Source organism: Rhinolophus sinicus, chromosome 3 (genome assembly GCF_057876585.1).
Source record: "Rhinolophus sinicus isolate RSI-liver-muscle chromosome 3, RSI-T2T, whole genome shotgun sequence".
Taxonomy (NCBI): domain Eukaryota; kingdom Metazoa; phylum Chordata; class Mammalia; order Chiroptera; family Rhinolophidae; genus Rhinolophus; species Rhinolophus sinicus.
In genome coordinates, this window is record NC_142503.1 from 21,180,630 (window position 1) to 21,208,311 (window position 27,682).

Below are 27,682 nucleotides of genomic sequence, written 5' to 3' on the forward strand. Positions count from 1 at the left end.
CTTGTTTATTTGCTTCTTTCTTTTCACTAGAATAAAGAAGATGTTTACTTCGTAGTCTTAACTAAAAAAGGAGGCTCAGGTCTGGGATTCAGTGTGGCAGGAGGGACCAATGTGGAGCCAAAGTCAGTTGTGGTAAGTGACAATGTCAAGATGCTCGGGGAGTGTCCGCGGAAGCGGCCCCAGAGTGGGATCAGGACAAAACTCATGGCAGTGAGTTCAAAGGCTGCTGGTGTTTGTTCACTGCTGCCAAAACAAACATGGAAAAGGAGGACATAATATTTTCCCTGACAACATACACCTTTTACCACAGCTGACCGATGTACAATACACAGGCTGAGTGACCTATTAGGCGCCAATACATATAAACACAAATGTCTATAGCCTCGTACTCACCTAAATATTTTGTGGAAGCACCAGAAAGACATTAGAACTGAGCAAACCTGCATTTGCTTATGAACTTACTTCTTTCTCAAGAACCACGCCCTCAATTGTATATCCCTCAGTGACCTTTGGGCTCACCAGGGAGGCCCCCTCCCTGGACAAGACCAGGTCCTGTTCATCTTTGTATCTTATCGCCCCACGGTGTCAGGCACAGAGCACACACTAGCAAGAGGTTGAGTAAGAATGTGTTCAGGTGCTGGGACTGACATTTGGAAGTCCATCCCTTGTACTGGATATGGTTTTGATAAACCAAGTGTTTCTATGATTTGGAAAACTTGCCATTAGAAGATTCCTTTACTGTGGACTTGCAGTTAACCCTTCTGTTTTTACTGGAGATCAGAAATGAATTTGGCTTTGTCCTCTCCTTGTCCCAGGTCCACAGGGTGTTTTCTCAGGGGGCAGCTTCTCAGGAAGGCACTATGAGCCGAGGGGATTTCCTTCTGTCAGTCAATGGTGCCACACTGGCTGGCTTAGCCCATGGGGACGTCCTGAAGCTTCTGCACCAGGCACAGCAGTACAAAGATGTCCTCGTGGTCATCAAGAAAGGAAATGACCAGCCCAGTCCCTCTACCACGCAGGAGCTGCCCACAGCCAACGGGAAGGGCTCAGTATCCAGAAAGACCATCCCCCTGGAGCCTGGCATGGGTGAGACATCAGTGTGACAACCAGTCGGTGTGAGCAGCTGGCTTGGTACTTTCCTGTTGAACAGGGAGGAAATTAACCACCATCATCTGGGTCAGAGTCATTAAGTGTAGTGAAGTCTAGAGTTTGTGGACGCTTCTTGCAAAAGCAGTGTTACAAATAAGTTATTTTAAAAAGAACCAGGAGTTAGAACCATACTGTTGAAGGTTTAAAATGAATACTTGACAGCTTCCCTAAATGTCCTAAGAAGAAAGCCCTTCTATATTCCATCCTCGCTTGTTAGGGCTTGAGTGGCTGTTAAGTAAAACAACAAACTCGTGTGATGGGGGAATCAGTGTAGAAATTCCAGAACTGAGATTTGTCCTTGGAAAACATCAGGGCTTGTGTTCTTTCCTGTTTTAGAAGAACATAAAGCAATAAGGGGGCAAAAAGTGTCTAAAGACAGAGACTGCAGCCTTAGTCAGCCAAGAGCTTACAAAGAGGTTCCAAAGCACATGCTCTGTGCCCTCCACACTCACTCCCAGGCTGCATAGAAAGCCACGCTCAGTACTTACTCCAAACGAAGCCCTGCGTCTGTTTCTGACGCTCAGGCGGATTCCGCCGGTGTGACGTCAGCCTCACTGAGACATGTCCCAGCAGTGTGTGGGGATTTCTGCTTGGGCATAAAAGCTTTCTCCACGCTTGCAGAAAGCGCTCAGAAGAGCAGAGGGTGCAGGTACAGGGGAACACAGCCAGGAAGGGGCCCCAAATTTGGGAGAGCAACCCTAACCGGGTCTGAAATGTTAATCATCAGCGCTTCAAGATGGATGGGACTCGCGGGGGCCAGGGTAATACCTTTGGGGGGACAGGACAGGAGGTAATGTGTGTCCCTGTCATTTTTATCTTTCTAACCACCACTGCAGGGAGGAGCACAGCTGCACAGGATGCTGTGTGTGTTGAAGTGCTGAAGACCTCAGCGGGGCTGGGATTGAGTCTGGATGGAGGAAAATCGTCTATGTCTGGCGATGGGCCCCTGTTCATTAAACGAGTGTACAAAGGTAATGTCCTAGAAAACCCAATCTGCTATCCATTACCAATTTTCTTTCCGTGTATGTCAGTGCCTTCCAGTTGGAAATCAAATTTGTTTTTAAAAAATCTAAAACGTTTTCAATGCTTTGTGACATATAGGGTTTACTGTGCGTCAGCCTGTTGTGTTTTTCCTGTATTAACTCATGTCACCCACGGTCCTATCGGATAGGTACTGTCCCCATTTTACAAAAGGAGAAACTGGGCCACGGGGGAGTTGTGCAAGCACCTGAGGTCACACAGACGGAAGTGGCAGAACAAGGTTTAGACCCAGGCAGTCTGGCTTTAGAGTCTGTCTCCGTGTTCTTCATTAGTATTAGCTGCTATTGATGTGAACATGTCCAGCTAAGTAATGCCATCAGAGTGCCAGTCAGGGATACTTAACATGGCATAGAGCATATTCACTTACAAGTTGCAGATACCAGACTGCAAGAAGTAAGGTGGGAGCGGTAGGTATCCCTGAAATGGTTGGTAGATATAAAGTTTCTAAATGAACTTGAATAATTCATTTTATGATCTTGGAGAGTTCACAAAAGTCTCTTCAGGTTCCTGAGCTGGTTATTATACTAACGATATCAGTATATATGTATATGTAATATACATACCATTATAATATTTAATATAACACTAATAATATTTAATATAAATATTAGTATTGTTTTATTAAAAATTAGTATTAGGAAGTGTTGTACTAGTATTGTTAGTATGTTAAATATTATTAAATATTATTTTAAGCTAAGGCAAGCATGAAACAACCACATCGGTATATAACATCATATGCCACGTAACGTTTCGGTCAATGACAGACCACATACATATACGACGGTGGTCCTGTAGAATTATATGGAGCTAAAAAAATTCTGATTGCCTAGTGACATCGTAGCCATCATGTCACAGCACAACACATTATTCACGTGTTTATGCTCATGCTGGTGTAAACACACCTGTGCTGCGTCACGTAAAAGTATAGCACATACAATTACAGAAGCAGGCTGTACCATCTGGGTTTGTGTAAGTGTACTCTGTTTGCACAGTGATGAAATGGCCCAATGGTGCATTTCTCAGCACATATCCCCATCTCTAAGTGGAGCATGACTGTGTACTGATACTGTTACAATATTAAGTATTATTAGTACATTCATGAAGAGGCCTCATATCAACCAACTATTTAAACACCTAAGTGCTCTTTCTTGCAGTCTAGCATCTAAAACTCTTGTAGTTTGGGCATATAACAGAATAAGCAGGTCAGCAAGTAATAAGGTCAGCTCTTAGCTCGGGACTGTTACCTTTTTAATGACCTCTAGTCAGTGGCCTTGAGGTGTATTTCTACAATTACATACCTCAGGAGCCTCCTCCTGGCCCATAGTACCAATAGAAAATTATTTTTAAAATATGGAGCTATACTTAAAAACAAACCCCTCAGTGGTCAGCAGGGGCTGCCGTACTATGGCCCAGAGGAAGCAGGGAACGAGAAACATACAGTGGGCCTGGGGCTTCAGTGCCCACCCAGGAGCAGGGACTGCACACCCCTGTATTTGTGGGTGACTGGAACCAGGCTTCTTGTGCTGTGGGGGGTAGGGACTTGCTCTCTGCCAGGACTGGAGTCAAACCAGCTCTGCCATACAGCTCAGGGAGCAGCCAGAAGCGGGCAAGTGGAGGACAGGCGTAGATCAGGAGCCAGGCCTCTGCTGGGTGTGGTGTCTAGAATCATGGTACCAGGGTAAACGGGAAACCCCTACTTGTTAACTTGACAGCAGCAGAACACAGCCAAGCGAAGGCAAGCATGAAACAACTGGAAGAGCACTCAGCAGCGAGAGCTCTCAGACTAAGATTACAAAGTGCCTGAGGAAACCCACTGCCATGAGAGACAGCCAGCAGACCCCATAAACAGGAGACGCCATTGAAAAATAAAGACAGGAATATTATCCACATGAAACGAGACCAAGAGGGTATGCAAAAGGAGCAGGCAGATATGTTAAAACAGACACATACGAACATGCAGTCGAATATATTTTTATAATTAACAAATAGAATTCAAAAGTGTACCAAATCCTTATGAAAAGAGAATTTATAAACATCGAGATAGAAGAAACCATAAAAACTGTAGCACAAGAGAATAAAGAGATCAAAATTACGAGAGGCAGTATTGAGGAATACCAGAAAGGAAAAAATAGAATGAAAGGAAATATTTGGAGAAGTCATGACTAAGGATTTTCCAGAATTGAGAAACAACAGTATTCGGACTGAAAATTCTCATCAAGGCAAAACAGGATGAATTTTATATAAAAAAAAAAAAAAAAATACCAACCCTTTCTATATCACAGTCAAGTTTCAAAATATAAGTAAAAATAAGAAAATCTAAAAAGCTAACAGAGAAAATCTATAGATTACTCCCAAAGGCACTAGAGATTAGCAGCATGAATGCCAAAAGATGACAGAATATCACCTTCGAGGACTGAGGATAAACATCTGTCGGCCGAACTATCAAGAGTGATAGCAAAATGGAGGTATGTGAAAGCCCACAGAGGGAGCTGCAGTCACTGCCACCCTGCTGTCACGGCCATACTGCCTCTGCGGGCCAAAGCAGAAGCCCCATGAGAGAGAAGCAACTCCAGACCTACTTCCAGCAGAGAAAAGATGACGTCCTTGAGACTCCTTGGCCTTTGTCTCTAGCATCTGGCTAGAAATCCAGGGAAACTATATAAATGGTCAGAGGAAGCGAAAGAAGCACCTGTTTCGTTGACTAGCATTTTGGATGCTCTCGTGTGCAAACCTGCAGTTTTATTCTTGTGAAAGGCACTGAAGTATTTCTTAATATTATACAGTCAATCCCTGCCTTCACTTTTTGGAGACTAGTGAATCCAGTTTCTTTGTACAGGCTTAGAGATTTCATCTTCTAACCTTTATTTCATACTTTAAAATTTTAATGGGCATGAGGTTTTCCATGTATCTTGTTTCCTGTGCCTTTTTTTAGCTCAAGCACCAAAAGCAATATAGTAGTACTCAATCAGTCTCATACCAAAAAACTTCTTTGAATAATAAAGGAATATCATATTTCCCTGAAGCTTTCTTGACAGTCAGAGATTTTGTCTATGAAAAAAAGCAGTAAATAGTTATTTGTAATCTCCTACATGAAGTGGCAGCCGTCCAGGTAACGGTTAGAACATTGTCACTGCTGTTTGGGCTGCTTTAAAAATGTTTCTCTTTTCATCATTTTACCAAGAATATCAATGATATAATAAGCCAAGAGAAAGATAAAAGGTATAAAGACTGGAAATACAGGGACACAATTTGTCACTACTGGCAAATTATAGGTTCTTCCTGACTGAAAAAAAAATCTAAAAGAATAAAATGTTAATAAGCCAATATAAATTCAAGATTGCTGAATTCACAATCAACATATAAAAATCAATAGAATTTCCTATGTATCAGCCATAACCATTACTTTAAAATACTAAAGGATTACTACTTAAACATAACATAAAAAGCATGTATCATAAAAAATACATTAAATGTTTATCTTATATGTGGCAAAATAATTCTTAAGCAAATATAAAAATCTAAGTGACTGACTAGAAGATATTTACAATGTATTTAACCAACAAAAGGCTGATGTTTCAGAATATATCAAGAACTATAATTCAATAAGAAAAATACAAAATAAAGAGAAAAATTGGGTAAAGGAAAACAAATAGAAAAACAAAAGTTCAAACCTAAACAGCCAAGAAACACAGGAAAAGATGCTCCAACTTGTATTAGTTATTGAGTGGAAATTATAATCATTCTTTTTTCAGGCTGGCCATGAAAGAACTTTTTGGGGAAAAGCATAAAAGCTTTCTAAAGGACATTTTTTAAAACCTCAATAAATGGGAGAGACACATCGTGGTCAAGTCTGTTAGGATTCTGTTTGGCCTCTTGTAATAGAAAACTCAAAGTAACAATGGTTTAAACAAGAAAGAAGTTTCTTTCTCACATAAAAGAAGTCCAGGAGTTGGGACCCTCTTTGGTCTGCACCACACTGAATGGTTCACCAGGGATTTTTTTTTTTTTTAAAGATTTTATTGGCGAAGGGGAACAGGACTTTATTGGAGAACAGTGTCTTTCTCTAGGGCCCATCAGCTCCAAGTCAAGTTGTTGTCCTTTCAGTCTTAGTTGTAGAGGGCGCAGCTCAGCTCCAAGTCCAGTTGCCATTGTTCAATCTTAGTTGCAGGGGGCACACAGCCCACCATTCCTTGCAGGAGTCGAACCGGCAACCTTGTGGTTGAGAGCACACATTCCAACCAACTGACCCATCCGGCCACCCAGGAGCTCAGTGGCAGCTCAGCGGCAGCTCGTTGCTTTCATTCCTAGTTGCAGAGGGCACTGAATGGTTCATGTGGGAATCGAACTGGCAACCCTGTTGCCCAGAACTCATGCTCTAACCAACTGAGCCACCCGTCCGCCCCCTCATCAGGGACTTTTACCTGCGTCACCTCATTCGATCCTTACAACAATCTAGTGAAGTAACAAGACAGATATTAACATCACTATTTTGCAGATGAGGAAACAGGTTTACAGAAACCTGTAGCAGTTGCTTGAAGCAGACTTGAGACCAAAACCAATCTGATTGCTATTCACAGTGCACGTTCCACTAACTCACAGCCTCCTCTTTTGTTTGGTTGGAATCCTCCTCCCCCAAGCTCTTAGCTCCACATGAACACACACAAGCTTCTTTGATCTCACATAACCTGCTTGGGGGCCTTAGTCAATATTCCTAGAACAGGACACTGGGTGCATGTGGTAACACAGTATAATTGGTTATGTAGAGTAACAGTGCTTTGGGACTTCCACAATGTGTTATCTGCAGAAAGCAGTGACCAGGACTAACTCCATCTCTCTGCTCCCACAGTAGAGATGATTTTGGTGAGGACTCATCTCTCCTCTAACGACAGTATGTGCTTCTATCATTAACAACATAAAATGTTTTTATCCTTGAGTGGGTTGAATTTGAACTTATTTTCTTCCAGCTGTATTTTTATTATTTTTTTCAATTTTTATAGTCAAATATAATCATGTATATTGATATCAAATAATATTTAACAATGATTTCAGCAGTTTAGGATGAAATAGAAGCAGCTGCTCAGTTTTTTGAGCTCTAATTAAGATTTCTGAGAACATTAATTATCTTCAGACTTGGGAATTTTTCTTTCAATGCCCTTTTTTCCTTAAGTGCTTCCGCTGCTAGTATGCATTTCTTTTCCAATACAATTGTTTGTTTTAGATGTACATGTGCAAGAAATTAATGAGGGCTTAAATGTGTGCTTTTTCAAAGTTTATCAACTTGTCAGACCATACACAAAGCTGTAGTGTAGAAATATGTCAAAGCTGTGTGTGTAAGCAGTGAATTCCGTAAATCTCCACGGTCATGGCCGAGCATGAATCACTGATTCTCAGAAATTGGCTACATTAGCCAGTATCTGTTAACAATTAGAAGTTGAACCTGTTTTCCTGCATGTATTGGCTGTTTGGATTTTCGCTATGGATTTCCTTTGTTCAACCTTCTCTTTACTTTGTATTCTTTGAAATACCTTCCCTTCAGTTGCTTTTATTTGGTGGGGGGCAGGGGGAAGGTATTACAGATTTGAATTTTTTTATGTAGTCAAATTTCTTTTTATGGGTATATGCTTTGTGTGTCTTGTTTAAAAAGTATCTCTTTATCCTACGAATATAAGCATGTCATTTAGAGATTTTTCTCATTAAAATTTTCAGTTTTCTTGCACTTCATTTTGGGTATTGTGAAAGTACCAAGCCACTATTCTGTATTTATTCTCGCAGGTAGTGCAGCTGAACAAGCCGGGATAATAGAAGCTGGAGATGAAATTCTTGCCATTAATGGGAAACCCCTGGTTGGACTCATGCACTTTGATGCCTGGAATATTATGAAGTCTGTCCCGGAAGGACCTGTGCAGTTAGTAATTAGAAAGCATAGGAATTCTTCATGAAACACGCGGCAGTAGTGACACATTTTTTTAAACAAGAATCTCCTTTTCTTGGTTCCCTTCTTATGTTAGCAAATCAGAATGACTGCTTTCAATGGTAGGTTCCTAAAACAATAGAGAAACGTGGTGTAGGCAAGGACTAAAAATCTCTACGTTTGTACTTGTATCTGAAGCTGAACTCTGGAAGATGTCCCCCTTGGTCACCAGGGCAGATGTGCCCCAGTGCCTGCCCTTACCTTTCACGTTTACTGATGGGGATACGAGATGTGGCATGATGCTCTTTTTCATCTGCCAACATTTCGCTAGACCTTTGCTTCCTTTCTGCCACCTCTCCCAACATACCCAGTCCTGGCAATTAGGGAGCCAACAGTGTGAGGGGCAACACACGTGTCACAACTAAAAGGATTATAGTTTTATATAATTTTGTAAGTAAGTAACCAGATGTTTTTAGGGACAGTCAATGGGAGGAGACACAGGTCAGTGTGTTACCCTGAAAAGAAAATGAGACTTAAAAAAAAAAACATAAGTATTGACTTAACGGTTAGGCTGAGCTCGAATTATCAAAAAAATGAAAAATAAAATCAATAAAAAGTAATATTTTTTAGTGAGTGTAATATGCACGGTACGGATGTAGAGTTCAGCTCGGTGGGTTATTGATGACCAAGAGGTCCTGATCTAAGTGTAAGTCGCAAGGCTGTTACACAAATGCCGTTCCGATGAACTGTACTAAGTAGCCAGGAACTTCACTGCTTACCATGAGCAGAAGTTCCAGCTCGGAGAGCACCTTGCATCTAGTTTGGAACTTGTCTTGAGTAAGTTCTTGGATTCAAGACTGGTCAACACAAGAGCAGCCAAAAATAACAGTCACAGGGTTTCTGTTTCTGTATTTTGTGTACTCCAACCAGTAATTTAAACTAAATTTTTAGAAACCAAGTATCTTTTTAGTATCCTTGGATTTATAAACATAGGCATTATATTTACAACCCAAATAGAGGAGCTTAAAATAATCCTTGTAGAGGGCTTTATTTTGGTTGGTTTTCCTCCCCTTACCCCAAGCAGCTTAAAAAAATGTGACCTTTCTAAGTACTGGATCACTTTTCCTGACCTGGGTGTAATGTCATACCTCTGAGGTGACTGAAGTTTTTGCTGTTTTTGTTTCTCTGTTTTGCAAATTCTTCTTCTGTCAAAAAAGTTTCCCTGCAGAAAACTACTGTGACTCACGCTGCTTGTGAAGCTGGTCCTAGCTGGCTGCTTTCCGTTCAAAGCACGAGCTTTGTAGTGGCTGTTCCCGTTCGATGCGCTGTCCCTTGTCCCACAGTTGGCTTTTCTCCCCTTGTACTTTAGGCCCTCATCAGCTTCATTTGCCAAAATGTAATAAGAAAGAGAAAAATGGAGAGAGTGAGTCACTCTTTCAAGGTAAAGGAGAACTATGTAGTTACAACCCAAACTCCCGGGTGGCACATACTGACTGATTGAGTCCCGGGGAATCCAGGTGAGATTACATACTGAGGACGCTAAGGTTTCATGTTGGAGCTTTTACTTTAAATAACGTACAGCGTGGGTGTGTGGCTTAGAGACAAGAACTCAAGTCATTTTACCCCCCAATCATGGAGGCACTTGAGCCGTCACCTTTGTATATCCTTTTTCTGAGTGATTAATCCCAGTAAACCTTTGTGGAGTTGGGCCAGAGAGGGCTCTCCGATGGGAGTGAACTATCTGGCTGGTGTGAGCCCAGATTTCTCTTTTTTTTCACAGGTTATACAAAAGAACATGTAGTACAGGCATTAGTTAGAAAGACCTGATTAATTTACCTTCTATTTTTCACTACAATTCCAGGTAGGATACTATAGACAGTCAGTGCAAGGTGCATGCTAGATTGTTTCTAAGTCTCTGGGGTCAGTTTTGTGGTTTCTGTTTTCTTGCCTGAACGACAAGAGACTATTAGAAGTCAACACTGAAAAGGATTTTTTGCCTCCACTCTTCCAGCTGTGCCTACTAAGAAATGCACCGTCCTATGTGAACGGACAGGAACTTCTAGAGCCAAGTGGAACCATGGGCGCTCTCCTTGTGAGCGCCCCTCATCCTTGTATCTGAATGCAAGGGGAGACCGCTAGCTCACTAAACTGTTAAAGTCATCTGTCATTTCTAGTAGATCTTGCCAGGAGGGTTCCCTGGCCGACAGTTGGAACTTAAGGGAGCAAGCAAAAGTCCGTCTGTGACCCTAAAATAGAAAGCTATTTATGTGTCTTCAGTGTTCAAGGCATGACGAGTATTTCTAATTAGTCGAATGAATTCCCACACTTCCTGAAGTGAACACTAATGGTATTGTCCTACTCAAACTTTCATGGTTTTGGTTTTTTAACTGGTCATTCACAATAAGCTATGAGGTTAAATATGTGTTATAACATGTAAATCGTAGTTACAAGGATATATTGTGAAGGTTGAAGTAGGTTGGGTTTGCTTTCTATCCTACCATACACATCTCATTTAATTTGATGGTTGACTTAATTGGCACCATACCTGTTGTATATTATACATTATCCTTTATTTATGTAAAATAAAATGCCTTATATATTATTAAAGAGTAAGTGCAATAATATGAAATAGCCTGTACATTTAAAAATGTTGTCGCCAAGTTATGTAAACCCACATCTCTGTAAACAATCTTTTTAAAGTAATTTTAAAAAATAAACACTGCTTACTACACTCGGCTTACTTTTTTTTTTAAATTTTGTATCTACAGAATAACCTTTCAAGATATCGAGATAAGAAATGTTTATGATTACCTAAATTATTACCTGAGTGGGTGAGAGGCACAAAGACAACAGAACTCAGGTCACCCACTCGTTCCCAGGCCACACCCAGGAGCTGACACAATCCAAAACCGGTCTACCTCTGAAATCTTAAAAACAAACATCCCACACTTTTGCAATCTTCTGACCTTCTTCCCCTTCTTCCCACTACTGCTTCTTAGCTTCAATTGCAACAAGCCCTCCAAGCCCTTCCCAGTTGTCAGTTTCTCCCCACCAGAACCTCTGCCCTTTCATTCTCTTCTCTATTCAGACTGGCCCCCATCAGAGCACAACAGTCCCCATCCAGCCCATAAGCTAAGCTCCCTCAACCCAGCTAAATCCTGGATCCTTCCAACGAGCTGACTTCTTGGTTCCTACATGCCTATTACTAGACAAGATCCCACAACAACACAGAATGATGCTGCTATAAATTCATGGTTTCCAACCTCAACGGGACCCTCGTGCTACTCGGCAACGCTTTCCTTGTCAGTTTTTTCTCTCGTGCTTCACAATGACCACAATCCTCATTTTCCTCAAAACTCCTCCCCCTCACCTCTGCCCCCCCCCCCCAATACTTGCATGATCTGGGATCCTACTTCACAGAGCGAAATAAAAAACCATCTACTTCTTTAAGGCTCTTTGGTTTTAAGACACCAAGGAAGAAGGCAAGATGGCATCTCACAAGCATCCAAGAACGGGACTCAGCATATGACAAGACCTCAGACACTACAGGAACTCTGGGGCTTACGGGTCTTCACTAAGTGCCCTTCTGACAGGACCCTGCTGTTGTTTGTGGGTCTCTTCCTGCAGATCTACTTCTCCCTCCAACCATCGGCAGCCTTGTCCCCAACTCTTCAGACCTTTTTACTTAGAAATCTATGAATGCTATTTTGTTACAATTTTGGCCCCACTCACTATCACAGAATTTCTTTGGACATACAAGCTGCTACCTGCCTGATTTTCCATATATCTCCCAAAAGTAAGATTCTGATTGGCTCTACTTGGGTAGTTCTTTTTTCCTGGGGAGAATGAGCTTGTTTATGCAACTCGCCTCTCTAAAACACAGTGCAATGAACAAATACAAAGAGGGAAACTAAGAAGCACACGCTCAGAGAGATAAGAAACTCAAAGGAGATTAATATGCATCTAGTAGAACTAAGAACAGAAGCTGAAAGGACCACCTTATCAAACCAAAGCCATAGTAGAAGCATCAAGTTCAATGAAACCAGAAATCCAACTCAGTAACATTAATGATGAACTTGAAAAATGCTTAGGATACTATGAAAAGGGACAAAGCAAATTTATAAATAAAATCCTGATTAAAGGTTAGCCAATAGAGTCCAGTAGGACATTAAAGAAAATACCAAATCCAAGTGATATTAATGTAAGAATGTATGAAATGGCTTGAAATTAAGAAATCTATAAATGTAGTTCATTATATTAGTGGGACAAAAAAGAAAACAATACTGTGAAAGATGTCAGTGCTTTTTTAAAGCCTGCATCAGTGGGAAAACTCCAGAATCATTCCCATTAAAGTCAAGCACACACACAAAATAGATGTTCACTGTTACTGTTGAATAACAATGTCCTGGAAGTACAAGCCAATACAATTAGACAAAGTTTTTCAAAAGAGGTATAAATAGTGAAAAAAAAGTATTATAATCTGCACATGATATAGTTGGATACATGTAAACACAAACACATCAATTTAAAAACTATTAAAATATTAGGATTCAGTAAGGTGGTATCAAAAATTATTCACCAAAACAACAGCTATACATAAATAATAACCAATTAGAACAGATGGGAGGAAACACCTAACCACAACAGCAATGGAAAAATAACCTTAGCAAGGATTGGCAAGCATAAAAAACAGACAACTCTATTAAGAGACATAAAAAAGGTAATTCAAACAAATGGGAAGACAGACATAGCTTATTTGTGGATAGGACGACTCAATACTATAAAGATTTCAATTCTCCTTAGACTATACATGTAATGTAAGTCCAATCATAGTTTGAAAAGAATTTTTAACCTGACAAAATTATTCTGTAACAATGCCCATTGGAACAAAGAACATGAATCTAATTCAAAAAACTAAATACAAATTACCAAATACAGTAAATGATAATCAACCGTCCCCCCACCCCCAGTAATTAAAACAATTTGTTAATTCTCTTCTATTTGCTTGGCAAAGAACAGGATTGAAAGCACCAGCGAGGGTGTAAGGAAACCAGTATTCACACTATTGGTCAAAGTGTTAGTTAACATGCATCTTACAAATCAATTTGGCTTGGTCTTATACATTTTCAAGGCATACAGTTTGAGCAAACTCATTTCTGTTAGTTCCTCCTACAGAAGTCAAATATGAAGACGTGTACATTAAAATGCTGTTTGCAATAATGAAAAACATAAGAATAATCCAAATGTCCATTAATGAGATTTAACGAAGTTAGACAATGAAGCCAGAAATGATTAAAAAGGATGACGTGTGCGTACTCTGAACATTCTCCACAATGTAAGTGCAAAAAGTAAACTGCACACCAGTGTGATGCTAATGAGAACAGAGTACATGACTAGACTATCAGAAGTAGACGCCCATATAATTCTAACACTGGGCTGAGGAAGTGTACATAATCAACATTGACGTTATCATCCATACTCCTTTAAAAGACAGCCTGCAAGGTTATGAATATTAGTATTACTACCTCACTGATACAATTAAAGAATATATGACATTTGTGCACAACTTACAAGAGCCAGGTATATATCATCCTGGCACCTGCTGGGCTGTGATGAATTGGAAATTACCTCAGGCTGTTGGGCAGTCATCTTGATCTGGATAAAAGTGAAATGGAACAATATTATCTGACAATATGGGCAGAAGTTAATACAAGATGGAGAGGCCGTCAAGTTGGAATTAAACTTCATAAAATAAATACCTCACATAGACTTGTGACTGGTAGTTTTCATGCTCCTGGGGCAAAAGCAGCTGTGCCTGGCAGCCATGGACTGCCATCGTCAGAAGGGATGTCATTACGTCCTGGTCCTATATTGCCGCAGAACCAGTCCAATACCAGCCTCTTTCACTTTCCTTTCAGTGATGACCAAATTCAAAGGTTTGCTATACTTGACAAGAGTATTGTACTCACCTGTTCACAAACAAGGCCAAGAACTCAGTAACGGAAAGTGTCAAGAGACCACTGGGCAATCTTGCTTCAGCAGGCCAGGGACTTTTTTGGCCCTTTGACATCTGATAATGCTTTTTTCTTCTGAGAACATACAGAATTTTTCAATCCCTAAAAGATCATCTATGTAATTGTAACAAGATATTAGAATCAAGCAGAGAGGTCCTTTCATCATTTTACTTTGCAGAAGCATGAGAATTTTTTATATGTCTGCTGTTTTGTTTTTGTCTGTTAAAGAAGCCCCCTTCTAGTTATTTGTCTTATCAATTTATCCTTATCTTATTAAATAAGGAAAAATTGTAGTTGAATGCCATTACTGTTATTCAATCACTTCAGGATTTAAAAACTCACACTTACCAGATAATGTGAGATTGGTCAAATCATCCTCTCCAAGACTGTTTTTCATTAAATGAAGACAGTAATTGGGGTTCGAGGAGGTCAAAATGAAGTATTAAATACTTAACTAGGCACAGAACATGCATTCAGTAAGTTTCCTTTCTCCATTCTGTTAGAGCACTGTTCCAGATCAGATTGTTTTAAGGAACACACCTCAAACAACATGTGAAGAAGAAAAAAAGCCGCAAAAACTACTAATTCTTTGCACAATAGATCTTTATGTGAGTTTTACTATATTAAAATTCACTGCCTGATTCTTGGATCTGACGGCTTGGATCTGAAGTGGCATAAGCCTGGGGAAATACTGCACACACAATAAATATTTTCATAGTCACACCATTCCTGCTTTGAAGAAGACATAAGCAGCAGCATTTTATAGGAGAACGAGCCGCAGAGAACTTTTTCCCCTCAGACTGTACTTTTCCTCTCCTCCGGATACAGAACATGTTCTGAAGCTGGGAACACACACAGAGGTGTGTGTGTCTCTCTCTCTAAAACAAACTCTGACAGAAGTTCAGGCGAGGCCCTTTTCTCCTTGCTTGAGAACAGAGTGGCTGCTGAAATGAAGAATCCCTTAGAAATATCCATTATCTCACTTCTACAATCTTTTCAAGAGAAAAACAATGAATCTTCACCTGAAAAGGAATTCCAGGATACTCATTATCAGTTTCCAGTATCCATTTTATGGGAGGCAACTATAAAACTCATAGTTTCTATACTTAATTACCACCAACAGTGTCATTTTTCTCCAAAAAGGAGGTTACTTAATGGAAGGAAAATCTGTGTTTTTTTCCATGCTTTAAAACAGGGACTGACAAACTACTGCCCATGGCCAGCTGCCCGTCTGTGTACATACGGTTTTATCAGAACACAGTCTTGCCCATCTATTTGTATTGTCTATGGCAACTCTCATTCAGCAAAGTTGAGTGGTTGCAACAGACACCATATGTAACCTAAAGCCTAAAATATTTACTATTTGGCTGTGTAAGAAAAGTTTACTAACCCCTGAATTAAAATATTACCACACTATATTAAGGCTAAGTAAACCTTCATTAGAAAGAAAACTAAGGTAGAATACAAAAATACAAATGATATGCTTGCTCTAATTCAGGCACTTTCAAAATCATAGTTTATTTATTACTTCAGATAAAAAGATAGTATACATATTAATCTCTTAAAATTCAACTCTAGAATTACACACCACCTAGTACTTTTGCATTGAATGTTAATCAAAGCAAACCTCTACACACCTGAAAGCCCCACTTTAACATGAACTACGGTAATAAAAAATTTGACATTTAATTTGTTCAATATATAGTATTTACATTATGAAACGAAGGTGATTATGATAAACAGTGATAAAGAAATAGTAAAAATAAACTTTAAAAAGCAAAGGTTTATATTCTTATAATGTGCTAATTATCATAATTGTATATAAAAATTAAAACATAGCAGAGCTTTCTGTTACAAAATTCTTAATCATCTGAGTTGTAGTCATTATTTGCTAACAATTTACATGCAACATCTGCTAGAACTGACATTTGATTTTTTTTTCCCACCAAGAAAGTGTAAGTAGATGAATGACATTTAAAAGCAGACATTAATTCACTTGTGGTTAAAAAAAGAAAAAAAACTGTACTCAAGATTAGTACTGGTCACAAGGCTCTTCCCTATAGAAATGATAAAAACGGTAAGACCCAAAAATCATTCCAAAAAGGAGATGCACAAGCAAAGAGTACCATGAATGGAATAGCTAAAAAAAAAATTTTTGGACCAATCAGACACACGTCTTTTCTCTCTCCTTCAATGCTGAGAGGTCTGTTTTGCCAAATAATAATGACTAAAGTGAGTGAGGGGCACCAGGTGTACAACTAATTAAATCTGCAAAATACTAAGATGGAGGCAGAGGTGGCCAGAAGGGGCAATTTATATAATTCAAACTATATACAGCATAACTGGAATGCAGCCCATCCCAAACTGGCTTTGTGAAACAAATGGACCTTTATGATTTAATAGTTAAAATCATAACAAGTGTTATAATAGATTTACATAAAAGCAAAATCCAAGGGGCATTTTATATTATTTACTGTGTTGTTTCAATTTAAAAATAATTTTGCTAAGTATACATCTCAACTGAAGTCTAATGTATAAAACGTCCTAATAGATACAGATATTTACCTTTGGTAAGTTAAAGGCCTTTTTGTGACTTCTGTCTGAACTGCAGGCAGAAATGAGATGTACATGCACATGTGGGGAAAACTCAACCTGAGGTAACCCCAAAAGATGTGCATGAAGGAGACTGAAGGTACTTCGAAAGTCAAAGCGTGCCAGAAACAGCAAGAATGGCAACAAGGAACAGAATGCCAATATGGCAGTAAAACTTTTTTAAAAACAGAAAGAGGAAAGCCTCTCGTACCAGCAGAATCCTGCATACATCAAAAGAAAGCCACCTATCATTTCATAAAACAAAAGCCAATCAATTATAATGTGGGAAAGTACAAATGCAGAAAACCAGAAGCCGAGCGAAGAAAAGCTCCTGGTTTACGAGCGAGGAGAACACTTCCCTCTGAGCAGTTACTTGGTGAACGCGGCCACCACCGCCCACAGAACCTCGTTGGTGTTGGCCTTCAGACATTCCACTTCGGGGTCTAAGTCCAGGAGCTGCCGCACTCTCTTGGTGGCTAAATCGTACTGCTCATCCAGAAGGGGCGCAAACGCATTCTCCAGAACATCGGAGGCATGGGCGAGGTAAATGAGGGCCAGCAAGCGCTTGTCCATGCGGTGAGGGTCATTCACCCATTTGTCCAGAACAGCTTCCTGGACCTTCTTGATGAGGCGCTGCTTAATGTTGTTGTTGGTGAGGGGATGTGTCGTCATGTCAAACAGTAGGAAGTTCTGTTTCTCTGTTGTCAATACGCCCTTTTCTACCAGGTTTTTAGCTAATCGTTCCCGCACATTTCTTAACTGATAATGCAGTTTTAATGGATTCCACGTCTCACCTAAACAAAAGATTTCAGAAGTTAGAAATGATAGGTATTGACTTCCATTAAGAGGGCAGGTAGGGAAACGCTGTACTCACCTCTTCCCACAACCATATCACAATTACAACTAAATTACAGAACAACCATCACTGAGCACCACTTGAAGACTAGCTGGCCAGAAGTGCTATATATAACTAAAGATACAAAGAAGACATGAGACTGGTAGGAGGGGTGGAGACATGAAAGGGACAGTCCCACACCCACAGCACGGCGATTAAGAATCAGGTGGGATATCTCTGCTGTGGAGGCCCCACATGAGGAGCGAGGGGTCCCAGCCGACACTGGCCTCCCCAGCCCAGAGCACCACTGCCAGGAAGAGAAGTCCCCACAACATCTGGCTGTGAAAACCAGCAGGAATTACATTCCAGTAGAGACAGAGGGCTGCTGGAGTCCCAGGCATTTCTCTTGAGAGGCCTGCACACAGACTTGGTTGCTCACGAACTCACTCACTCTGGGCTCCAGGGCAGCAGCTCGAAAATCGTGCCAGGGAGGTATGAAGAGGAAATAGGGGCAGGGGTCAGGACAGCTCTCTCCAAAGACACATGTGTTGGCAGGCACCTATGCCTCCTTTGGTGAGCCCTCCCCCACCCAGCCAGTCCAGAGCACGTGGGTGCCACATCTGAGCTCTCCATTAACCTAACACCATTCATCCTGCCCTGGTGATTCCCTAAGATCCCACCCCAACTAACACATGCACCTGGTAGAACCTCTTCCACCAGCTCCTCCAACAAGCAGCCTGCCTCACTCTTACTGCGGCCTTTCCTAAAATCTCTCAAAGGTCCAAAAACCCCAAACACACAGCAGCTGGCCTCGGTGTGCCCTGTATCTCTTGCTAAGCTACCTCAAGCCTGGCACAAGTGGCAAACTGTTTCAACTAGAAAAAGAACAAAGCTCAAAGTGAGTAGGAAGAAGGAAATATAAAGACCCAAGTGGAAATAAACATAATAGAGTCTTTTTTAAAAAACCACATACACACAGAAAAGATCACTGAAATAAACAGCTGGTTCTATAAAAAGATAAACAAAATTGATAAACCTTTAGCCAGACTCATCAAGAAAAAAAGGGGCCAAATAAATAAAGTCGGAAAAGGAAAGAGATGTGACAACTGACACCAGAGAAATGGAAAAGATTGTAAGAAAGTACTACAAACAATTGTATGCCAACCAATTAGACAACCTAGAAGAAATGGACAAATTCCTAGTAACATACAATCTTCCAAGACTGAATCAGGAAGAAACAGAAAATCTGAACAGACCATAACCACTAATGAATCAGTAATCAAAAAATTCCCAACAAACAAAAGTCCTGGACAAGATGGCTTCAGGTAAATTTTACCAAACAATCAAAAAAGAATTAACACCTATCCTTCTCAAACTATTCCAAAAAAGGAAAAGGAGAGAAGGTTCTCAAACCCATTTTATGAGGCCAGCATTACCCTGATACCAAACCTAGATAAAGACACTATAAAATAAGAAAATTATAGGCCAATATCCCTCATGAATATAGATGCAAAAACCTCAACAAAATATTAGCAAAACGAATTCAGCAATACATTAAAAAGATCATATACATGACCAAGGAGGATTTATTCCCAGGATGCAAGGCTGGTTCAATATCCTCAAATCAATTAACGTGATATACTCCATCAACAAAATGAAGGATAAAAATCATATGATCATATCAACAGATGCAAAGATAAAGATGTGATACATATATACAATGGAATACTACTCAGCCATAAAAAAGAATGAAATCTTGTGATTTGTGACAACATGGATGAACCTAGAGGATATTATGCTAAGTGAGATACGTCAGACAGAAAAATAAATACCATATAATTTCACTTATATGTGCAATATAAAAAACAAAATAAACAAAACAAACTCACAGATACAGAGAACAAACTGATGGTTGCCAGATTGGGAGGGGGGCTTAGGGCAATGGGTGGAAAAAGTAAAGGGATTAAGATGTACAAATTGCCAGTTATAATAACAATCACAGGAATGTAAAGTACAGCATAGGGAATATAGTCAATAATATTTTAATAACTATATGGGTAAGATGGGTAAGAGACTTACTAGTGTGATCACTTTGTAAAGTATATAAATGTGTAATCACTCTGTTGTACACCTGAAACTAATATAATATTGTATGTCAACTGTAGTTTAAAATTTTAATTGTTTAAAAAAGAAGTGATAGGTATTATTGGCTTATTTTATAAAATTTTGTACTATTAAAATAAACAGTAAAATTTGATTTTTTTTCCTCTAGAGAAATAGAAGAAAAATCCAACTGTGTTTTCTTGTCAACTAAACCATGAACCCTTTGAGGGCCAGGCCTTTGAATTCTAAGCACCTGGCACATTTTCAGGTACAAAAGTTACTCAAAAGACCAAACTGAAGGCAGTGTTCAAACCAGTTACCCTATGTGGAAATGAGCCAAATATTATGTTTGGCCTCTCTCCAGCTATTGTCAAAAATCAGCAAATAGCAAAATAAAGATGTTTATTTTCTGTTAAACACCACTCTGCAACAAATAAGACCAAAAAAACAAAAAATGTTTCCCAATTAATATGTTATTCCTGAAACTGCTACATACATGCAGCCAATAATGCTAGGCTTTCCTAGCTTAATAGGAAAGCCTATATAGGCAATACTATTTTTTGATGGCAAATAATATAAAGCTAATTCTTGAAGGACAAAATGTTTTCACCATTTTAATCTTGTTATTTATACACATTTACTTTTGAGACAGAACCAAATGATTTTTCACTAAAATTTTTTTTTCTCTATAGAACACTGGAAGGGAACATATCAAAATGTTAATCTTGGTTATCTTTAGGGATTATGTGGACAAATTTTCTTTTTTGTACTTTCTGCATTTTCCAAATGATCTCCAATGTAACTATTTTTATAATTTGGAAAAAAAACACTATAGTAATTTTCTAAATTGGTGCATGTTAAAGATGAACCACAGGCACTTTTATTATATGCAAAAGCTGTAAGGTTGAAATTCTATAATATTAAGAGAAAATCTTAAACTGTACTGTCTACTATAGGAACCATTAACCACATGCGGCTATTAAATCTAAATTAATAAAAAATTTAGTTCCTTAGCTGTACAAGCTACATTTCAAGTGCTCAATAGCCATATGTGGCCAGTGGCTACTGACTGAACTGCACAGAAACAGAGTAATTCCATTGTCACAGAAAATTCTGGTGCATAGTGCTGTCTTAAAATATGTTACTATTTAGTTACATAGACACAATTATTTTACGATATGACTTAACAGTACAAAATACAGGGCTGTAATAGAGTAATCAGTCCTGAACTTGCCCTCTGACCTTAATCAATTAGAAATATGGATAAAAGATATGAAACAACTGCTTTCAGCTGCTAGTCAAAAGACAGCCCAGAGCTGTGATCCTGGAGATAAACCTAGGTGAGCCCTACTATCGCCCAAGCTTACTACCTGAAGGCACATCCCAGGAAACAGGGCAGGACAGAAGGCCCAAAGCAGAACACAGGAGTCACACTGTGTTAAGAAGGCAGAGATCAGAAGCTAAGGCAGCTGGAATATGCAAGGCAGAGTACTGGACAAAAGAGAACTATGCAGAACAAGAGCTTAGAAATCTTGGTCGTACTCTCTTAAATCTAGCTAAAAACGAAGCCATGTGTGTTAACACGTTGCGTACGGATCACGAGAATCTTCACGAGGGATTTAAACCTCGCCGTAAGCAACGTGTTAAGGTGAGAAACTCTACAAGGCTAGGCAAAGAAACGCTACCAAAAAGTTGTAAGCTGAAAAGGGCTGGAAAAAATTTGAATGACAACTAGCCTGAGTGGAAAGACCTCACTGAACACCCAGGATATTCAGAAGGGATTCCAGAAGTTTAGCCCTTAGTAGTAGGGCTAAACTAGCCCTTGAGAAAAAGGCTACTCTATACCTGGCCTAACAAAGTTTAAAAACAAGTTGATCTACACGTAACTGCCTATCAACACAAAATTCAGCACTCAATAACATAGCATGAACAATTTCTACCATCCAATAAAAAATTACTAAACTTGTGAAGATGGAAAATGTGACCCAAAACTAAGAGAAAAAAATCAACAGAAACTGTCAACCAAATCAGACATGACAGAGATGACAGAATTAGTAGACAAGAACTTTAAAAATGGCTATTTAAAAATATCTAAATAATTTAAAGGAAAATATAAACACAATGAAAAGATTGCTACTTTTTAAAGAGTAAATGATCTGGAACTATTATTTTTCATTCTGTAATTCACTGTAAAACTAGGAACTTAAAGCAATATTTTCAAATAATGAAGTGTTGGTTGCTTTAAAAAATGCCATTGGGATTTTGATGGGGATTGCATTGAATCTGTATATTGCTTTGGGTAATATGGCCATTTTAACTATGTTGATTCTTCCAATCCATGAGCACGGAATGTGTTTCCATTTCTTGGTGTCTTCTTCAATTTCTTTCAAAAATGTCTTATAGTTTTCAGCATATATGTCCTTCACATCCTTGGTTAAGTTTATTCCTAGGTATTTTATTCTTTCTGCTGCAATTGCAAAGGAATTGTTTTTTGTATTTCTTTTTCTGAGATTTCATTGTTAGCATATAGGAATGCAATGGACTTTTGTACGTTGATTTTGTAGCCAGCCACTTTACTGTATTCGTTGATTGTTTCTAATAGCTTTTTGGTGGAATCTTTAGGGTTTTCTATATATAGCATCATGTCATCTGCAAAGAGTGATAATTTAACTTCTTCATTCCCAATTTGGATGCCTTTTGTTTCTTTCTCTTGCCTGATTGCTCTGGCAAGGACTTCCAACACTATGTTGAAAAGCAGAGGTGATACAGGACAGCCCTGTCGTGTTCCTCAACGTAGAACAAAGGGCTTCAGATTCTCACCATTAATTATGAGATAAGCCGAGGGCTTGTCATTTATGGCCTTTATCATGTTAAGGTATTTTCCTTCTATACCTAATTTTATTAAGTGTTTTAATCATAAATGGATGTTGTATCTTGTCAAATGCTTTTTCTGTATCAATTGATATAATCATATGATTTTTGTCCTTTATTTTGTTTATGTGATGTATCACATTGATGGATTTGTGGATGTTGAACCATCCTTGTGCCCCGGGGATGAACCCCACTTGGTCGTGATGAATAATTTTAACACGTTGCGTACGGATCACGAGAATCTTCAGGAGGGATTTATACCCCTCCGTACGCAACGTATTAATTAATGCATTGTTGTATTCAATTTGCTACAATTTTGTTTAGGATTTTTGCATTGTATTCATCAGAGATATTGGTCTGTAGTTTTCTTTTTTTTGTGTTGTCCTTACCAGGTTTTGGTATCAAGGTAATGTTGGCCTCATAAAATGAGTTAGGGAGTACTGTCTCTTCTTCAATTTTTTGGAAGAGTTTGAGCAGGACAGGTATTAGATCCTCTTTGAAGGTTTGGTAGAATTCACTAGTGAAGCCATCTGGTCCTGGACTTTTGCTTTTGGGAAGGTTTTGGATGACTGATTCAATTTCGTTACTGGTGGTCGGTCTGTTTAGATTTTCCAGTTCTTCATGGTTCAGCCTTGGAAGGCTATATGTTTCTAAGAACTTGTCCATTTCTTCTAGGTTATTGAATTTGGTGGCATATAGTCCTTCATAGTATTCTTGGATGATCCTTTGTATTTCTGTGGTGTCCATGATATTTCCCTTTTTCATTTCTGATTTTGCTAATTAGTGTCCTCTCTCTTAATATCTTAGTGAGTCTAGCCAAGGGTTTGTCAATTTTGTTAATCTTTTCAAAGAACCAGCTCTTTGTCACATTAATTTTTTTCTATTGTCTTTTTGTTCTCTATTTCATTTAGTTCTGCTCTGATTTTTGTTATTTCCTTTCTTCTGCTGACCTTGGGTTTCACTTGTTCTTCTTTTTCTAGTTCTTTAATGTATAACATGAGGTTATTTATTTGGGATTTTTCTTGTTTCTTGAGATAGGCCTGTAATGATATAAATTTCCCTCTTAAAACTGCTTTCGCTGCATCCCAAAATTTTTGGTAGGTTGTATTTTCATTGTCATTTGTTTCTATGTATCTTTTGATCTCTCCTCTAATTTCTTCTTTGACCCAGTCGTTCTTTAAAAGTATGTTGTTTAATCTCCATGTATCTGTGTTTTTTCCTGCTTTCTTTTTGCAGTTCATACCCAATTTCAAAGCCTTGTGATGAGAGAATATGCTTGGTATGATTTCAATCTTCTTAAATTTGCTGAGGCTGATTTTATGTCCCAATATATGGTCTATACTTGAGAATGTTCCATGTACACTAGAAAAGAATGTATAGTCTGATGTTTTAGGATGAAGTGCTCTATATATGTCAATTATGTCCATTTCATCTAATGTGTCATTTAGGGCTGCTATTTCGTTATTTATTTTCTGTTTGGATGATTTATCCATAGCTGTCAATGATGTATTTAAGTCCCCTCGTATAATTGTGTTTTGGTCAATTTCTCCCTTTAGTTCTGTTAGTAGTTGCTTGGTATATTTTGGCACTCCCTGATTGGGGGCATAAATACTGATGACTGTTATGTCTTTTGTTGTATAGTCCCCTTCACCATTATGAAATGTCCATCTTTGTCTCTTGTTATCTTTTTCACCCTGAAGTCTGTTTCATCTGATATCATTATGGCTACACCTGATTTTCTCTGGTACCATTTGCTTGGAGTGTCAATTTCCACCCTTTCACTTTGAGTCTATGCTTGTCCTTGTAGCTGAGATGTGTCTCTTGGAGACAGCATATGGTTGGGTTTAGTTTTTTGATCCAATCTGCTACTCTGTGCCTTTTTATTGGTGAGTTTAGTCCATTTACATTTAGGGTGATTATTGATATGTGAGGATTTCCTATCATTCTATCTTTAGTTTTCTGGTAAGGCTGTGTCTCCATTGTTTCTTTGCCTTTCTGTTGTTGTCTATTATTTCTGTGTGGTGGTAATCTATGTTTCCCTCTGTTTCTTCTTTTATTACAGTATATATTTCAGTTCTGGATATTTTTGAGTGGTTACCCTTAAGTTTATGTAAAAGAAAGTTTGATTTTTAGAGTATTCCATTTTCTTCAGCACGCTTACTGGCTTACTTTCTCCATTCCCATATTCCGGTTCAGGCCTTTACTTTCCCCCTTTTTATGTTTTGGTTGCCATAAATTGTCCCTGTTGATGGTGGTCGAATAGCCTCCTTTAGTATTTCTTGTAGTGCAGGTCGTGTATTAGAAAATTCCCTCAGTTTCTGTATGTCTGGAAAGGTCTTTATTCCTCCTTCATATCTAAAGGATATCTTTGCTGGATATATTATTCTTGGCTCATAATTTCTCTCTTTCAATACTTTGAATATTTGGTACCACTCCCTCCTGGCTTGTAGAGTTTCTGCTGAAAAATCTGATGAAAATCTAATGGGCTTTCCTTTGTAGCTTACCATCTTCTTTTCCCTGGCTGCCTTGAGGATTCTTTCTTTGTCGTTGATTTTAGACAGCTTGAATACAATGTGCTTTGGAGAAGGCCTGTTGGGATTGAGGTAACTCAGTGTTCTATTTGCTTCTTGGATTCGAGGATCCAGTTCTGTCCACAAGTTTGGGAAGTTCTCATCAACAATTTGTTTGAATATTTTCTGTTCCCTTCTCTCTTTCTTCTCCTTCCGGTATGCCCATTATTTTTATATTGCTCTTTCTGATGGAGTCAGAAAGTTCTTGCAGAGTTCTTTCATTTCTTTTAAGTCCCAAGTCTCTTTCTTCTTCCATCTGCGTCATTTCCAGGTTTCTATCTTCGATGTCACTGATTCTTTCCTCCATCTGGTCAACTCTACTACCTAAGCTGGCTATTTCATTCTTAATTTCTTCTATTGAGTTCTTAATCTCCAGAAATTCTATTTGGTTCTTTTTTAAAATTTCAATCTCTTTCGTAAAATGCTCATGCTGTTCTTTGTGTTTCTGAGTTCATTAAACTGCCTTTCTGTGTTTTCTTGCATCTCGTTGAGTTTTTTCAGAACTGCAATCTTGAATTCTCTGTCATTTAAGTTACGTATTTCCATATCTTTAAGTTCCTTTTCTGGAGACTTTTCACTTTCTTTCTGAGCTGTCTTGTTGCCTTGGTTATTCATGGCAATTACTGATTTATTATTTCTCTTCCTAGACATCTACAGGAGTGGCTTCTGCAACAGGTTGATATGACAGGAAGAGGTCTTTCTTTTGTTTTCTAGTACTTGTTGGTAGAATGTTTTATTTTTTCTCCGACTGCAGCTTATTTGTCTTCTCCCACACAATAGTGCTGTTTTTTCTGCACTATTCCAGCTTCTCACACAATGGGGGGATTCCCTGGGAAACGGGCTTCTCCTCTGTTAATAGCTCGCCTGGGTCACAGGGTGCAGAGTCCGTGTGGGTATGTGGAGAGCTTTTGAAGTTTCAAAGCTCTTCCAGCTCCAGAGCCCGAGCCCGTATGTTTCAGCAGTTCTGTTTACTCCTGCAGGGATCCACCCAGATAGGTGGGGTCAGGGGCCGGGTGAGTTGTGAGAGGTGGCCCAGAGCAATGGCGGCCACCACCACCACAGCCGGTCCTGCTTCCACAGCTCCCTCCCCTTTCCCAGAACTAGTTAGGCTGCGAATCTGTGTCTGCGGTCCACAGTTCTCAGAACAGCAAATATTCTGTTCTTTTGATCTGACACTGCTGCTGTTCCGCTTCTAGCACCGGGCAGGTCGGGACGGGGCGAGCTCTGGGAGGGTAGGGAGGGGGGCGTTAGTCTCAGTGCCTAAGGCTTCTGTTCTCTGCTCGGCAGTGAGGGCTTAAACCACCGTTTTCAGCCTTCTTCCCTCAGTCTTTGCTCCGAGGTCTCTGCCGTGAGCGTTGGGTTCAGCCGTGTTATATGCTGCCCCCTCAGCCCTGTGGGCCATAAGCGGAGCCCTAGCAGTCCGAGTTCTTCCCTCTCTCACAGCTGCGGTGGTTCTGGGAAGCAGCGAGCTTGGAGCACTGAGCTGGGTCTGCGTCCTGCGCCCGCGCGGCTCCATTTCCGCACTTCTCCCTTCCCTCCTCCCCCGCTCGCATGACTCGCCCACCTGTAGGTGAATTCAGTAGTGGGCCTCTTCGTCTTGCCTGTCTGCTGTGCAGGGAGTCCTTTGTGGAGTTATTGTTGTTCGATTAGTTGTAAATTCCAGGGGAGCTTTACAGAGGCTCACCTCACACCGCCATTTTGATCTAAATTTTTCTTAAGGACTCTGTTTTGTGTTTTCTAATGTCTCTGGCAGGTGGTAGGCAGCCAAAATCAAACTGGAATTGACTAGGTTGTTTTCTGATATTCTCAATTAACTTTGGGAAATTTAAACTAATAAACGTAAATTAATCAACAGTCAAATTTATGTAAAAGCCTACAAAAAAACTATAGTTCAATTCTAAGATAAATTATTAATTATCTATGCTTCTAGCAATTTATCAGTGATCAAAGAAGTACTATTCCCTAGCAATTCACTACTCAAATAGGAAGGTATTCTATGCCTCAGAGAATATTGTGGCCACGTATTCCCAAACAACAGGGGGAAAAAGATTTATTCTGAGAAACCTATAAATTTCTCTTTGCAGACATAAATAAATAAATAAACAAATATTTAAAAAAATATCTCTAATGCTGCTATAAAACATTTTTTCTTTCTCATGGGAAATAAATGGAATTAGTAGTTCATGACTTACTATCATTTTGAAGTCATAATAAGGTTTACCTACAACTTATCCACAATTAAATCCTATATATGGCAACCAATGAACAAGTAACGCCTACAAGGTCACTGTGAGAATGTCTCAATTCCAAAATATGCTAACTTACAGTTTAGTGTTGCTACTAAAAATGAGAAGAACCTGAACACAGACAGACCCACCTTCAAATAAAGTGTTCCATTTCTGACTGGACCTTCTTATATGGGCAATCGTTTCTGTCTCAGGGGGAAGTAGTAAAAAGGGACCCAGATATCACCTCCTTTATAGCAAGCAATTCCCTAGAAAGGGGCAAACCTTGTATGCTCACTTCAACAAAAATGTTATTCAGATCCCCTCAGATATTTGAAAGAATGAAGAAATCTCATAAGCAGAAGGCTGAA

The 27,682-nt window shown here is 39.3% G+C and overlaps 2 protein-coding genes across 7 annotated transcripts in view; one reads left to right on the forward strand and one right to left on the reverse strand.

Moving 5' to 3' along the window:
- PDZD2 (PDZ domain containing 2) overlaps positions 1-10,832 on the forward strand; it is a 330,846-nt gene extending 320,014 nt beyond the window's left edge. For all 5 annotated transcript variants that reach the window (XM_019737273.3, XM_019737274.3, XM_019737275.3 and 2 more), the window contains 4 exons: positions 31-132; positions 816-1,086; positions 1,986-2,120; positions 7,963-10,832. In XM_019737273.3, the coding sequence (XP_019592832.3) occupies positions 31-132; positions 816-1,086; positions 1,986-2,120; positions 7,963-8,129 (675 nt within the window). In that variant the 3' untranslated portion in view covers positions 8,130-10,832. The remainder of the gene's footprint in view (positions 1-30; positions 133-815; positions 1,087-1,985; positions 2,121-7,962) is intronic.
- Positions 10,833-15,608: 4,776 nt separating this feature from the next.
- Positions 15,609-27,682, reverse strand: part of GOLPH3 (golgi phosphoprotein 3) — a 47,639-nt gene continuing 35,565 nt past the window's right edge. For both annotated transcript variants that reach the window (XM_019737299.3, XM_019737300.3), the window contains one exon: positions 15,609-17,501. In XM_019737299.3, the coding sequence (XP_019592858.2) occupies positions 17,077-17,501 (425 nt within the window). In that variant the 3' untranslated portion in view covers positions 15,609-17,076. The remainder of the gene's footprint in view (positions 17,502-27,682) is intronic.